The 15502-nt window shown below is 43.1% G+C and overlaps 1 protein-coding gene across 1 annotated transcript in view; it reads left to right on the forward strand.

Moving 5' to 3' along the window:
- SH3BGRL (SH3 domain binding glutamate rich protein like) overlaps positions 1 to 15502 on the forward strand; it is a 42977-nt gene that overhangs the window by 20050 nt on the left and 7425 nt on the right. The window contains exon 2 of the mRNA XM_081180230.1: positions 11318 to 11503. Within this exon, the coding sequence (XP_081036356.1) occupies positions 11318 to 11503 (186 nt within the window). The remainder of the gene's footprint in view (positions 1 to 11317; positions 11504 to 15502) is intronic.

Here is a 15502-nt window from a genome sequence, read left to right on the forward strand (position 1 = left end):
TGAGGCTGAAGAACATGCATAAGACTTTCTGAACAGTTTAACAAACTTTGGAATATTTGGACAGTGTATGTTTGATCGGGAAATATTTTGTTCTTGTACATCAACTTTTATAAAGGACTCTTTGCATTATGCTGTGTTGTATAATGAACGATCATTTGAAGCGCTTTTAAAAAACATACAAACATTCCCACAAGCAAGCTTTCATACCGTGGCTATTGCCGCAGAATAATTATTAGTTTTAAGTATACCTGTCTAAAGTGCAACTTTCACTTACATTAATAAAGCTACCCTTCACATTCCTTTGAATACCTTGCAGAAGTCTTCAAAATAACTCCTAATTCTGCTCTCCTAGTTCATTTATTATTATTATTATTATTATTATTATTATTATTATTATTCCTCCCATTTTGCCCTTTCCACTGTCTATTGTACTACATGCACTAAGTAAGCTTGCTAGGATAAAATCTGAACAGCACAAATGCTCAGTTTAATTTTGCAGAGCTTGTGTTGGCTCCCACCTACCCGAAGGAATACTGGCTTCCTCATGTTAAATACATATGCAGCTTGAAACGGTGTCAAGTGAGAGGCCCATCTGACAATCTCTGTCTCCCTGGAGTAAAACCAGCTGCTTTTAGTTTACTTTCTTGTCAAGTTATCGGAAGCAATGTGATCTTCTAGGTTTTTGCATCAGAACACAACTCCGCTGTTCTTCCCCCACACTTTTCTTTTTCTAAGACAATAAGAGATTGTGTTCGTATCATACCCAATTAACTCTTTGACGTTAGGTAGTGTATATATTTGTTTGAGTTTTTTAAAACACAAAAATATATGTTTTCCTGACGTGAAAGGTTCTTTGCTTTCCTTAAGAATAAAACTAAAATATGCACATTTTAGTAGTATAATTATTGAATACAAAACTGAAGCCTGAAAACATCTATCTGCAGATAAACAAATGTTTTATAAATATTAAATGCACACTGTTCAGAGAAATTCAGCATTATTCAACGCAAGCTGCTCATTCATTCCAATTTAATTTGTAATCTAATCACAGCACTAAAAAGAAATTACTCAGACCAAGCACATTTTGTAGACAACTTGATCTTGGATATATTTAAGTCTTTATCTTCCCCAATAGCTTATATGGATCTATTGTCTCCTCCCTGTATCCTTTCATTACAGTTGATATGAAATATGTTCCACTTTTCTCTAAATCTATCATCTTTCTGCCTGCCTTCCCTAATCCTTATTATATTTGTAATTTGATCATCCGAATACAATACAACACTAAAACACTGTGATACTTCTTTAAACAGTCATAGTTCACCCAAAGAATCATTGGAACTGTATTGTTTTTGCTGCTGCTGCTGTTAATTTATACCCTGCCTTTTTCCTGACGTGACTCAAGGCGGCTTACTGATAAAAACAAGAATCTTTAAAAACACAGAATAACCAATCATTAAGTTACAATTAAATATTGATAGAATTAAAACTATATTCATATATAAAATTTGTTTAAAACATGCCAGTAAGTACAGGTGGAGACCATTTTAGGCTTGTCAAATTGTGACGTGCTATTGCCGCCATGTGGGTCCTTTTGGACCCAGAAGAAGGTAGAATGGTGTGGGGAGGCGTGGACCGGGATGGGGGATGCTAATATATGCATGGGGGCAAGGAACGGAACCCTTGTGTGAAATTGCCACTGCCTGTACAATAAAACCAGCACAGCAGCAGTGCTTTAATTCAAAGCAGTCAGTTCCTAAAAGCCTGCTGGAACAAGAAAATCTTCACCTGCCGGCGGAAGAACAACAAGGAGGGAGTCAGTCTAGCTTCTCTAGGGAAGGAGTTCAAACTTCGGGAGCACCCACCAAGAAGGCTCTTGGTAGTTTGTTAAGGGTGCTGAGAGTTGTTAGAAGGCAACCCACCCCCAATTCCCCTGGTAGAGCCACAGTTACCAGGGTGCTTTAACAAGCAATCTTCTCTTCCCAGGGAACCAATGTATATGCTGTGATTTATAGGAAGTAGACCTATTAAAACTAATGAACATGATTAAGGTAGTTCATTAATTTTGTGACTCTGTTCTTAGTTGAATGCCACCCGCCGTCTCCATGGAAATTTCCCACATGTATTTAGCTCTTCAGAGAATAGCTCCTCCAAACTGGCCTGTTGAAATTCCAGCATGCCTCAGCATGTGGAAATAGGTACCCAGTATGTCCGTATCATTTAAATCGCCAGAAATAAAATAGCTGGGTGAGGAGCAAATGCTCAGGTGAGGAGCAAATGGATGTAGAGACAAAGTGACAGAGACAGCCCACGAAATGCCACAACAGATAAGACAGACTCTGCCCTCTCCCCCAAATGCACTAGCAAACTTCCATGCCAGCAGTGACTGCAGATGTAGAAGACATTTTTTTTTTAATTGATGGATTCTCTGTGATAAAACAGAAACCCATATTATTATTATGTTTAAATGCCGCGCACTGGCATTTTGTTGTCATGTGGACAGTGCAAAAAAACTTCTGTGCCAAAGTAACACTGATTCTGCCATAAATCTCTGTCTGGAACCACCCCAAGTGGTTTTATGCAAGCAGAGCCTGTTCCATCACGATGCACCTGATGCCATCTCCCCTTGATTAGACCTCTGGCCTTTTTGCAGCCTGGCAGGTACTCCTCCACCAGTTCTCCCACTGGACCCTCCTCTGGCTTAGCTCATGAGGAGAGGGAGAGTGAAGGCAAAGATTCTGAATCCTTTGAAGCAATGTACAGGCTTGTCCAATGCCCAAGGTGAAATGTCTGGGCGAGCTGGGCTGCTTAACATGGTTCTTCAAGTGTACTGGGGTTTCCTGCAGGTCCAAAGCCTCTTTTTTGGATGAAGTTCTCCAAGCATCTGGGTCTGAGGGAAGCACTGTAGCTTAGCAGTGGCTTTGTTACAGAAGGTCCCAGATCCCGGTTCTGTACTATCCTATCTATGGTAGGATGAGAACTTTACAGAGGCTGATCCTCATGTAGCTTAAATGTGCCCTTACCATTTGTGATATTACCTGTATGTGCCTTCAAGGCACACACATGAAGGCTTGGTGACCTTGAAGCTAGTCCACTGTTTGCATCATCAGTCCTAAATGTATCCAGTCTTAGCAATTCACACTTGGTGAGGTGTGTTTAGTTTTCACTAAAAGAAGTTCACCATCTGAAACCATTGCATCTTTTCTAGTTAATTTTTATTTTTTTTGTATTTTCTTATTCTCTCAGCACAACTCCTACCTGAACATTTTGGTGCATTGCATATGCATTTCAAAGGCACCATCAAACACATATACTGTATGCATGTGCTTTTTTGATTGTCCACCAGTTGCCCAGAATGTTTTGTCGCCAGCTGCACAAGCTTTTGCAGGTGACATGACTTCATGTGTGATTCTTGGCTCAAAAAAGCCCCAGTGCCTGAGACAGCAGAAGCAGCAAGAGTTCAGCAGTAATTACCCACTTCTAAAAATAGGCATGTTTTATCAGACCTCATGCAATGCAGAGCAACGGGGAAAGCGCTTGGAGCTCTTTGCTGCAAATGTCCTGATGGTGCTTGAATGCCCTATGGTCTGAAGAGATGTCAGCACCAGCTGAGGGTACTCAGCACCCTATTAGCAGGATTGCTAGAAGTCTTTGGGAGACTGAGGAGTGAGGTCCACATGACCGTTTTTTCTTAAAGTGGTGACATCAATGGTGTGGTAGTAAATGCTGGCACTCTGTGACAACCATAGCCACGCCCCTTCATGAATTTTGTTTGGCCAGTGCATACTATGGCTTGAACACCAAGCTAGAGTTTTTTGCACATTTTGAGCATTTTTCGCTCAAATCCTGCTTTGCTTAACATCTAGCCTAATGAAGACTACTGGTGGACTCAAAAGCTTGTTCACTGTTTTGTGTCATTTTGCTTGGGACTTTGGAAATCCTCCATGCCCTCCCTTTTATCCATGCATGCCTTGCCAATCTACCTCTTTTTTCTGCCTACCTTCCTTGATGGGTTTCTCTCAGAATAAAGCCTATTTATTTGGCATGCAGAAGATTAGCAAATAGCACCCCAGGAGCTGGCCTTGTTGCCCTGTTGTTAAATAAGTGACAGAACCTCATCCCTACCTGCCTCTGCATCACTGAGTGGCATTGTCTCAATTTAGACATCACACTAAACCATGGATTGCAATAATCATAACTTAGAACCCAGACTCAGCTTCCAAATGTACAACACAAACCACAGTTTAGAAATTCTTGCCTGCTTTTGTTTTCCAAACAATGTGTGCTCCTTCTCACAGACTATTCCGCAGAGCTCCAAACCATAGTAAGTTGGTTCAAATGGAGCCTTAAGCCAAGCTGTGATTTAGCCCAAAAGCACTGGCTCCTGGGGCAGAGATTGACATCTCTTTGCTTCTCTTCAGCCCTGTTTCTGCTGCCAGTGGAGCAAGACAAACCATAAACCCAAGTTCAGATGACAGGCTAAACCAAATCATGGCTTAGCACAGCAGCAGCGGGAGGATTGGGGGAGGAGCACGGTGACCGTGAACTCCTCTTGAGGAACCTACGGTACTTGTTTGTGCATTCTCCTGAAGACATAGTTTGGTTTAGCATTAGGTGTGAACTGGCTCTATGTCTTTCCTTCTACACATTCAAGAGAGAGAAAACTTGGCCACAAGCATTTAAATAGTTTTCCTTGGCAGATTAATAAACTAAAGCATTAAATGATTGATAGATTTGGTGAGGAGGTTAATCTGTAGGGTTGATAATTGAAGAGCACCTTTGTTCTGCTTTTGAATCAGTTCTGACTCTGGTTTGCTACTGAAGTAGAAAGTGAAAAAAGTCGAAGCCAAGATGGCATTTTGCTTCCAGCAATGAGTGCTGTCTCTTGATTTATTGCAAGTTTACCTCTTGCTTCTCTCAGTGGAATGTTGTGAAGGTTTGTGCAACCTGAGTATCTGGAAATGGCAGTGGCAGAGGAAAAAAACCAGCTTGTGTTTATTAATGTTCTTTTTAAGGAAGAAGAGTGAGCTGTAATATTCCATGGTGTTATGTTTATGTAGCCTTCAGGAAACTCTAAATCTAAAAACTATAAATCTTGTGGCACCGTTTGGCACTTACAGGTTGCCAAACTTCTTGTGAGATGAGCTTGTTTACTAATGCATCACAATATGCAACTGGTGAAGTAGTCTGTAGCTAACAAAAGTTTCTGCAGCAGTAAACCTGGTAGTCTTTCAGGCAGGAGTGGGGAGCCTTTGACCCCCCCCCCCCCCCGCGATAGTGTTCGACTCCAACTGCCACAATCCCTGGGGCCTAGTCAGCATAACCAGTAACAGGGAATGTTGGGAATTCTAGTCAAGCAACATTCAGAGGGGCTCAGTTTCACCAGCCCTTGCTTTATGATACTGTTCACACTACAGTGGTACCTCGGGTTAAGAACGTAATTCATTCTGGAGGCCCATTCTTAACCTGAAACTGTTCTTAACCTGAGGTACCACTTTAGCTAATGGGGCCTCCCGCTGCCGCGGCGCGATTTCCGTTCTCATCCTGAAGCAAAGTTCTTAACCCGAGATACTATTTCTGGGTTAGCGGAGCCTGTAACCTGAAGCGTCTGTAACCTGTAACCTGTAACCTGAAGTGTCTGTAACCCGAGGTACCACTGTATAGCTAAACAATGACTTGTCTATAACCATCACTTTATGCACTTACCTTGTTTGAGCCATCTCTTCCAACAGCTCTAACTGAAGGGTTGGTCGCTTTACAAAAAAATCCCTAAGGGCAAATTGGGTATATTCATGTCCTCCACAAACTATGTCTGAACCCAAGCCCTTTATGTTTCACTGAGGACAAAAGGAGGCAACTGTCTCAGCTGAATGACTTTGTAGGCTTATTCCTTGGTTGATCTTTGCTTGGTTCAATGGGCTAACATGGCTAGTCTTCTGGAGGATTTGTTTGTGTGCCCCACATCATTTTTACAGGATCAGTTTCTTTGTAAGGAGGAAGTTTTGGAGATTTGTGCCATGTTTATCTCATTTGATTTACAAATATACAAGCTGATGGGAAGGGAGGAGCAGGCATGTACCCGGGCCAGCAAAATTTTCCAAAAGCTCAGCCCTCTAGATCTCTCTTTCTGGCCTTTGGGATTCTTACCAGGTCACCGTCCCCAGCCACCCCTCCTTTCTCTGGGTCACACTCTCACTTGCCCTGCTTTGCATCCTTCTTGTGTGCCTTTGCCAGGCAGGATGGGTCTTTGAACTCTGGAACTGCCTCTTGCTTCCCTTGAGAGAGATGGGTTTGTGAGTGTTTATAGGCTACTGTAGGAAGCCAGGCCTCCCATACAAAGCTAAAATTTGCATGTGTTACTCTGCTCACTTCTGTCTCTGGCCCTGCAAACTATAAGCACGTGGCCCCCAGAGGATTTCCCAGAAGTGAATAGGGCCTTGGCTTGATAAAGGTTCCTGGCTTTTCCAGAAAGTGGAAAAAAGTTGCCTTTTCAAAAAGTGAAACTCCGAAAAGCCCAGCTAGACTCAAGCAGCCACATCAAATTCCAGTTGCTACAGCGTTTCCTTTTATTTCGTTTACAGTAATGCAAGGAAATTCTGTGCCCTTTAGAAATAAAAGTTCTTGGCTTTGTTTGTTTGTGGCATGCAGGTTAACTTCTTGGCTGGTTTTGTGTTCGTTTTAGACTCTGAAAGCACAACGGTTGTTCTCAGCTGGGCACTTTCGCAGGGTGCTCTTTCAAATTGGAATGGTATGTGCATTCCTGGTGTTCTCTGGAATGTCAAAACGACATGCAGTTAGGACCTCCAGACTGGCTTAGTTCCCTGTGGATAAATTAATTTGACTTGGCAGCAGCCCATCTCTCCCTTGTTATCGCTCCACTGAAAAGCAGCTCTCTTCTTCTGAGTTTTATCAACAGCAGTTCAGGGCAATTTGAATGGACAGATCCTGTGGGCTGGCACCAAGGGTGCCCTGTACAACTTAGTAGTATGCCAGAAACAATGAGTGTCATTCCTGGTTGTTGTTTTTTTTTTTAAAAAATACACCTTTTGGTACTGCTCATATTGAAAACTAACCCTCTCCAAGGAAATCTTGGGAATTGTAGTTCTGTGAGGGTGCTGAGGGGGCTTACCGTCAGTTAGGTAATGAACCCATATATTTGTTTCCAAAGTGTGGGTTTTCTTTTGCTGCAGGATGTGAGATGGTTGAGTTCAGGAAGACATTCTCCTTTGAGTAACATAGGATCTGTAACATAGCTGTCTATAGGGTACAAAGTCAAATTCTTCCTCTTAATACACAGTCTGGGTCCAGCTTACCTTGTACCATGTATCCCTAGCCAATCTTTGTCTTCAGCCAGAGAGGCACTATTAATAATAATAATAATTTTTATTTATACGCTGCCCTCCCCAGCCAAGGCTGGGCTCAGGGCTGCAAACAAGCAATAATAAAAACAAGTTGAATGAATACAACTTAAAAACAAAATTAAAATACAACATTAAAATATTGAAACATTAAAATGTAGCCTCATCTCAGGAGGAGAAAGGAAAAGAAAAAAGAGAGGGAGGGAATCAAATTGGCTCCAAGCTCTGTCTTACAGGCCCTGATGAAAGAAATCATATCCTGCAGGACCCTGGTCTCATGAGGCAGAGAGTTCCACCAGGCCGGAGCCAGAGTTGAAAAGGGTGCCTTGCTCCTGCAAGAAACAGGATGTTTAGTGCGTCTGTGCCTTGGTTGGGGAATTTGTTGCCTAATTAATACAATATCAAGCCAGCACTTTGTTTCAAATGCCTGCTTCTGATGTGTCTTGCTCAGTCCGTCAGTTATTTGTGAATCGTTGCCCAGAGGTTAAATTACTTTGTGTTGTTTTTATGGATGTGTGATGATTAGCGCCAAGATACTTTGTTTGTTTGTGGTATTTAGGTATATAAAGCAAGCAGAACAAAGGATAACTTGTAGCTGGGACAGATGGAGCTAGCCCTAGGCAGAGTAGGCCCAGCAGAGACCTGGCTGCACTTGATCCTGAACCCTGCCCCGCTGATCTGAAATGAGGGCAAAGCTGGGGCGAATTTATTTGTTCTGGCTTCTCAGTCTGCAGCTCTCCTAAGCGTTCCTCAGGAAACAGGGCTGCTGATAGGCCTACCCAAAATAGCTTAATTGTGCTTCTTGGCTTTTCAGACCCTCTTGTTACTGCACACTTCTGTGACTCTTACCTGAGCTATGGGCACATCCTTTTAGGGCAGATGGGGTGCCAGCCTGCCGTCTTATATCCAGTCCAAGAGACGGTACTGGTAGCCAGCTTATTTATTCCCCCTTATCCTCAGTGTAACCCTCAGTAGGTAGGAGAATGGAGACTCCCCCTACTGCCGGGCTCCTTGCCTTTTGCCCTACCTGGCGCTGTTTCATGTGGGTGGCGCTGTGGGTTAAACCACAGAGCCTAGGACTTGCTGAACAGAAGGTTGGCGGTTCGAATCCCCGCGATGGGGTGAGCTCCTGTTGCTCGGTCCCTGCTCCTGCCAACCTAGCAGTTCGAAAGCATGTCAAAGTGCAAGTAGATAAATAGGTACCGCTCCGGCAGGAAGGTAAATGGCATTTCCGTGTGCTGCTCTGGTTCGCCAGAAGCGGCTTAGTCATGCTGGCCACATGACCCGGAAGCTGTATGCCGGCTCTCTCGGCCAATAAAGCGAGATGAGTGCCGCAACCCCAGAGTCAGCCACGACTGGACCTAATGGTCAGCGGTCCCTTTACCTTTACCCACCACTATTCCCGAGTTCACTGTGTGACATAAATTCTTTTTCCATTCTGTCTTGCTGTTGGTCTGACAGTGTTCAAGAATCATTCTGTCTTGTGCCTGCTCTATAGCTGATTGGCACTCTAGAAGCGATCTTGCGGAGACTTAAAGCCCTCCCTTCCCCCACTCCCACTGGAAAGACATTTTGCCAAATAAACATTTTAAAAAAGCAGACAGCAAGTTGAACTGGGCTGTTATGTGGGCTTTCCCCGTGCTCTAGAGAGTGATCTCATTTTAGCATGTTTAGCAAAGCTTAAAAAAAAAACACCTTTGAAATTGTCAAGCATTCCAAATATTTTATTTGTAATTGCCATCTATTTGTTGTTACTAATGAGCTTATGCTACAGAAAGCACTGGAAAACAATTCAGGAAATTTTCAGCTCTGTACCGCTGGCTTGCTGCTTTATTAATTAGGGAAGAGTGTGAGCTAGAGTATTGACTACACAGTGTTTCTGTAAAACACAGAGCAGTTCCTGGCTTGAGGCAAGCTTATTCCAGAGAGCAGAATAATTTCTGGATTGTTTAATTAATTTTGAAAGTATCCACGGTGTGACTGGCCATCCACACAGACCCTTGTCAAAAGGTGTGGTTTTCGTTTCTGTTTTCTCTTTAAAAGTCTGTTTCAATTTTCTCCTCTATGTCTGTTCTTTGACAGTGCAAGTTACATCCCCTTGCTTGCATGACCCTGTACATTCGTATTTCCTTTCTGCAAAAAATAATAATCTATGAGGATTGGTTAAAGCAACCTTGTATTATAGCACTACCTTGATAGCCATAGGTGACAAGGAATTGTGTGCAGGCATGTTAGGAGGTTGGTGAAGGTTGGCTTAGACAATATTGTCTGTTGGGCTTGCTCTACACATGCAGCAGAATGAGTTGGTAGAATGGCTGTAGCCCTATCAACAAATACCTCCTAGCAGAGAAAAAACTAGGACATCAGAGAGGTCATTCTAGCCAAGCCCTTTGCCTGTTGTGCTGGTTTTCTGTTTGCAAAGAAGGAGCTGTAATGCCAAGGCAACATTCAGACTTGCAGTCTCAATTAGTGTAGTCCATTTCCCCATCCTGTTCTGCTGCATGTGTAGACCATGCCTCTGCCTTCATCCTTCATGTCACTGCAGTGTACGTAGCTGAATGAGCATCCTACCAGAAGCTTCAGACGTGAGAATCAACTTGTATTTCTCCCTCTTGCTTCCCCTTTCAGCCTCTATACTCCAGCATGCCAAGGAGCTTAGCTACCATATTTGGAGCTTGTCTGCCTATCTTCTGACCTCACATCTGCTCAGTAGAGGATTTGGGTGTTTTTACTTGTCCAAATATGGGAAAGCTGCTTGAAGAGTCCAGCATCTGGCCTGAATCGGAAGTAACACAGTGTTTGTAGTGCTGCTTTTCTTAACAGTAGTCTCATTAGCTTAAAGTCAGCCTCTTTTTAAGCTTATTTTCTAGTGACAGGAGTTATCTGGAGATGGACAGATGTGCAGTATGAATCCTACAGTTTCATTATACCAACATAGGAATCTGACTTTATACTGAGTAAGACCACTGGTCCATCTAGCCCAGCATTGTTTACACTGACGGGCAGCCACTCTCCTGTCCCTACCTGGAGATTCCAGGGACTGAATCTGGGATCTTTTGCATGCAGAGTAGATGTTCAACTACTGAGCTTTTGGCCCTTTCTCTAAAGGAGTGTGTCCTCCATTGTCTCTCAAGCCAGATGGATGCCAACAACCCAGGATATTATCCAGTCACGAGTAAATAAATAATGTAGGTTAGATTTGGGTGAGAAATGGTAGTAACCATGGTTAGATGCTCCTGTAGGCCAGGAGTAGTTCACTTTGTTTATTTGTAGAAACCTGCCTGTGCTGTATGATTGGCCTTGGAGAACCTTTTTTTAGTTCCACCCATAACAGCAATTTGGTTGCTGGTCACCGGCTTAGCTTGGTATGCCAAATGTGCCCTTTCCTGAACAGGGATAGTTTGGCCACTGGGATTCATGCACTGATAACTTCACAATTGGACTGCTGTAATGCCTTCTTTGGGGGGCTTCCCTTGAGTCTGGTCCATAAGGTGTAGCTGGTGAGAACCTTGTGGCCATGATGTTGATTGTAGCACCCAGTTGTGTACATTATTGCACCTGTGCTGAGGGAACTTCACTGCCTGACAATCAGTTACAGGGACATGTTCAATATATTGTTATTAATATATAAAGCCCTGAACGACTTCAGACCAGGTTACCTGAAAGACTGCCTTTCCTTCTGTATAGACTTGCAAAATCACTTAGATTGCCTGGGGAGATTTTACTTATGGTAAACACTACAGAGTATTACAGGGTGGTAAACCAAAAATGGGCATTTCCTACCATTGCCCCTGCATTGTGAGGCACTTCCTTCCGTTGGACATGTTGCTTCAGAATGTCTTGTAAAGACATACCTCTCTTCCCCCTGCCCCCGGCTTATTCTGATCCATGAGATTTGATCCTCTTATTACTAAATTTCTATTCCCACCTGATTCCTATATATATATATATTGTTCCAGATTAAAAAGCAGCAGCAGGACGTGTGTGGCTTTTTGGAAGTCAACAAGATAGAGTATGAGGAGAAGGACATCGCGGCCAATGAAGAGAACCGCAAATGGATGCGGGAGAACATCCCTGAAAACTGCCGGCCGACCAGTGGGAATCCTTTGCCTCCACGAATCTTCAATGATGGCCGGTACCTTGGGGTGAGAACCAGGCCTCTCTTACCTGCCTTTTGGAAGGATACAGTGGGAAATTCTGTGCAAACCTTGAAATTAGGGCTGAGAAGAAATCCTCCATCCTAGTCCAAAAGTGAACATCCAATTTTCAGGAGCCAAATTTCGGTTTGGGGTGGGGGGATATTGTGACAGGGGGCAGCAGTTTCTTTTTCTTGTCCTCCTTTTTTGTACTTTGTATTAAAAGTTTGGCAAAGGGCTGTAGCTCTGTCGTAGAGCATCTGCTTTGCACACAGAAAGCCCCAGGTTCACTCCCTGGCGTCTCTAGTAGTCAGTGTAAACAATGCTGAGCTACATAGACCAATGATCTGACTCAGCATAAAACAGCTTCATATATAAGGTAAAGGTAAAGGGGCCCCTGACCATTAGGTCCAGTCGTGACCGACTCTCGGGTTGTGGCGCTCATCTTGCTTTATTGGCCGAGGGAGCCGGCGTACAGCTTCCGGGTCATGTGGACAGCATGACTAAGCCACTTCTGGCGAACCAGAGCAGTGCACGGAAACGCCATTTACCTTCCCGCCGGAGTGGTACCTATTTATCTACTTGCACTTTGACGTGCTTTCGAACTGCTAGGTTGGCAGGAGCAGGGACTGAGCAACAGGAGCTCACCCCGTCACGGGGATTTGAACCGCCAACCTTATGATCAGCAAGTCCTAGGCTCTGTGGTTTAACCCACAGCGCCACCCACGTCCCATAGCTTCATATATAAATGGTTACAAATATAACACTTACAAACAGGTTTAAAAGCCTGCCAATCTCCCTAGACCGGCAAAGGTTTTTTGATTAAATTTAAAATCATGTCTTCTTCTTTGGCGATCACTTGTAGCCAAGTAAGATTCTTCCATGTCTTCCATGAACACGGTCTTAACAGTGAGTCCCTAAGTGACCGTGGAGGCCAATTCTGGATCCACACGTCCTTCCACAGTGGGGCCATAGGTTTCCGGGCAGGAGTTGATCATGGTGAGGATTTGCCAAGCGTGCCTTCCTCTTAGCACGTTTCTCCCTTTCGCCCTGAGTTTGAGCGTCTTCAAACACCTTTGTTAAAGGCTGTTCTCCATTTGGAGCGCTGGCAGTCCAGTGTTTTCTCAATTGTTGGTGTTTATAGCACATTTTTTAGTGGGACGCGCGTGGCGCTGTGGGTTAAACCACAGAGCCTATGACTTGCCGATCAGAAGGTCAGCAGTTCGAATCCCCGCTACGGGGTGAGCTCCCATTGCTTGGCGCCTGCTTCTGTCAACTTAGCAGTTTGAAAGCACATCAAAGTGCAACTAGATAAATAGGTACCGCACTGGTGGGAAGATAAACGGCGTTTCTGTGCGCTGCTCTGGTTCGCCACATGACCCGGAAGCTGTATGCTGGCTCCCTCGGCCAATAAAGCGAGATGAGCGTGCAACCCCAGAGTCAGCCACGACTGGACCTAATGGTCAGGGGTCCCTTTACCTTTTTTTTTAATAGCACATTGCCTTGAGAAAGTATTTAAACCTCTTGTGTTATCCACCGGTATTTCGCTTTCCATTCTTAAGTTGGGATAGAGTAGTTGCTTTGGAAGATGATAATCAGGCATCTGAACAACATGACCAGTCCAACGAAGTTGATATTGAAGAATCATTGATTTGGCACTGGTGATCTTTGCTTCATCCAGTATACTGGCATTAGTTTGCCTGTCTTCCCAAATGATATGTAAAAATTTTCAGAGACACTATTGATGGAATCTTTTGAGGAGTTGGAACCTTTTGAGGAGTTAAAACCATGTAATAAGTTGCCCAGTGTGTAAAAACCATGCAGTATGCTCATATTCTAACCCCTTTCTCCTGTTTTATTGTGGCTGATCTGGAGCTTTCTGTGTTATTCCCTTGATACTCATAAGACGAGACTCTGCTTTAGGTGCCTGGCCTTTATGACTTGAAGACATGCAAAATGTTTTGCCCTTAATGGCAGGTCCTTGGCTAACTTCACTTTGGTTCTCCCATGTGACCTGCCCGAGATCTGTGACCTTTGGTGGGAGAGGCTTTGCATTAAAGAGCTAGGCTGATTACATCACAGGGGGAATTGAAAAACCTCCTACTGGCTCCGTTAAACACTAGTATTTTCTCAACTGCAGTTGCAAAATTACTGGTTTCCTCTGTCACACTTGGCAGTATAGAGTCAACCTGACTGAATCCAGCAATGTGTTCTGTGTCGCTGATGATAGTTAATTAATAATAATAATCGAAAGGAAATGGTGTATCTGGGTGGTCTATTTTTCATTATCCTTTTCCTTCCAGGGGTTGGAGCACCAGCTGTCACTTAAAAACAGCAACTCTGCCTTACCAAAATACATTATACTGTATTTGCTTAAGCAGTGTACACGCTTGAACTTTCCCTGGTGCAAATTGGATCCAGTCCCACTAAAATGTGTAGCTTCCCCTTTTGCCTTTGGCTTCCTGTTTGAGTTAACTTAGATTTCCATCATTCAAGACACAGAAAGCTTTGGGATTTACCAGTGTCATCCTGTGCAATGCCTACTCAGAAATAATTTTCATTCACTCCAGGCAAATCTGTACAGGATTGCAGCATCAATCTCCTCCCATGTTTTTATTCAAATTTTTCATATTTAAATAGGATGCTGATTATTATCATTTTAAAGAAAAAGAGTACTACTTCAAAAGATAAGATAGTGATTTGATGAGGGTTTTTGGGGGGGGTTTAAAAAAGATTTATACACCACCTAATTTAAAAAAAAAAATTGAAATCCTCTAACTGGTTTGCAGTTTTAAAAACAAATATTGGGTAGATTTTAGATTTCAGAAGATGTTGAAAACAGTACAGTGAAGGTGCCTACCCAGAGAATAGGGGAGCGTGCTACACTAAAAGACTGATTCATTACAAGCGCAGAAAAGTTACGGAAAGATGCATGGCCTCTCATTTCTGTAGTACAACTTGATAGCAAGAAATGAGATGCTCACTGTTGGCATCTTCCAGGGTGTCAGTAGGGCAGTGGGGGGGGGGAACATCTGTGTCTTCTGCAAATATCAGATGTTGTGCCTCTTGGCCTAGCGGGCAATTATCCAGTCCTTTTAGAACCTGGAGGAGGAAGAAACAGAGTAGGAGTTTAAAGATGCATGTATTGCTGTTGCCATGGATACTGAGACCCACTGTCTTGGCACCATGTTCAAGCTATACATTGTTAATGTTAGAAATTTTGGAGCTTAATGCTGTATTTGGGAGCTAGACGATTGCCAGACATTCTGATTCCCAGCCTGCACTAGATATGACAACTTTTCAAGGAAGCTCTTCTCATGAAGGGTGGGTAAGAAATAGAATATAATTATTATTATTATTATTATACACACACACACACACACACACACACACACACACTTGAAAAACTGCCCTGCCTTTATATACGCTCAAGGTAGTTTATAAAAATGCAACTTAGCAATTAAAGGGGGGGGGTCCTAAAAAACAGAAAGATATCATCTTCACTTTATTTGTATGATGTCTTTCCACAAAAAAATTATACTTACAATAGCAGTGTGTAGCTTTTATCAATGAAAACAGCAATACATCATAAAATCAACAATTGCGAGAACAATTTCATATTAACACCAATAATAAAAGAGTAGCATATATGTTACAATAAAAAACTGTTCAATCTCATCCAAAAAAACCCACACCCCAAGTTTTTAAAAAAATCTTGGCTAGGTTACATTTGCATAGGCAGTATACAAATATAACTTTCTCCTGAGGCTAATTGAAACTAGCAATCCTGTGATGTCGAAATACATCAATAAATCCAACTCATTGTCACTCCAAACAGGGGTGACAACTTGAATAAAATATGGGGAGGGTGGTCCCTTGGTAAGCTCCGCCCCATATAATCAATCACATGATGCAGTGCATGGGTGCCATTTAAATGGCAATGCCCATCAACTTGGGGGGTGGCAGCCCATTCAAATATTTTATTTGGCGTGGGGGTTGAAGATCCCT

Source organism: Podarcis bocagei (genome assembly GCF_964188305.1).
Source record: "Podarcis bocagei genome assembly, chromosome: Z".
NCBI lineage: Eukaryota > Metazoa > Chordata > Lepidosauria > Squamata > Lacertidae > Podarcis > Podarcis bocagei.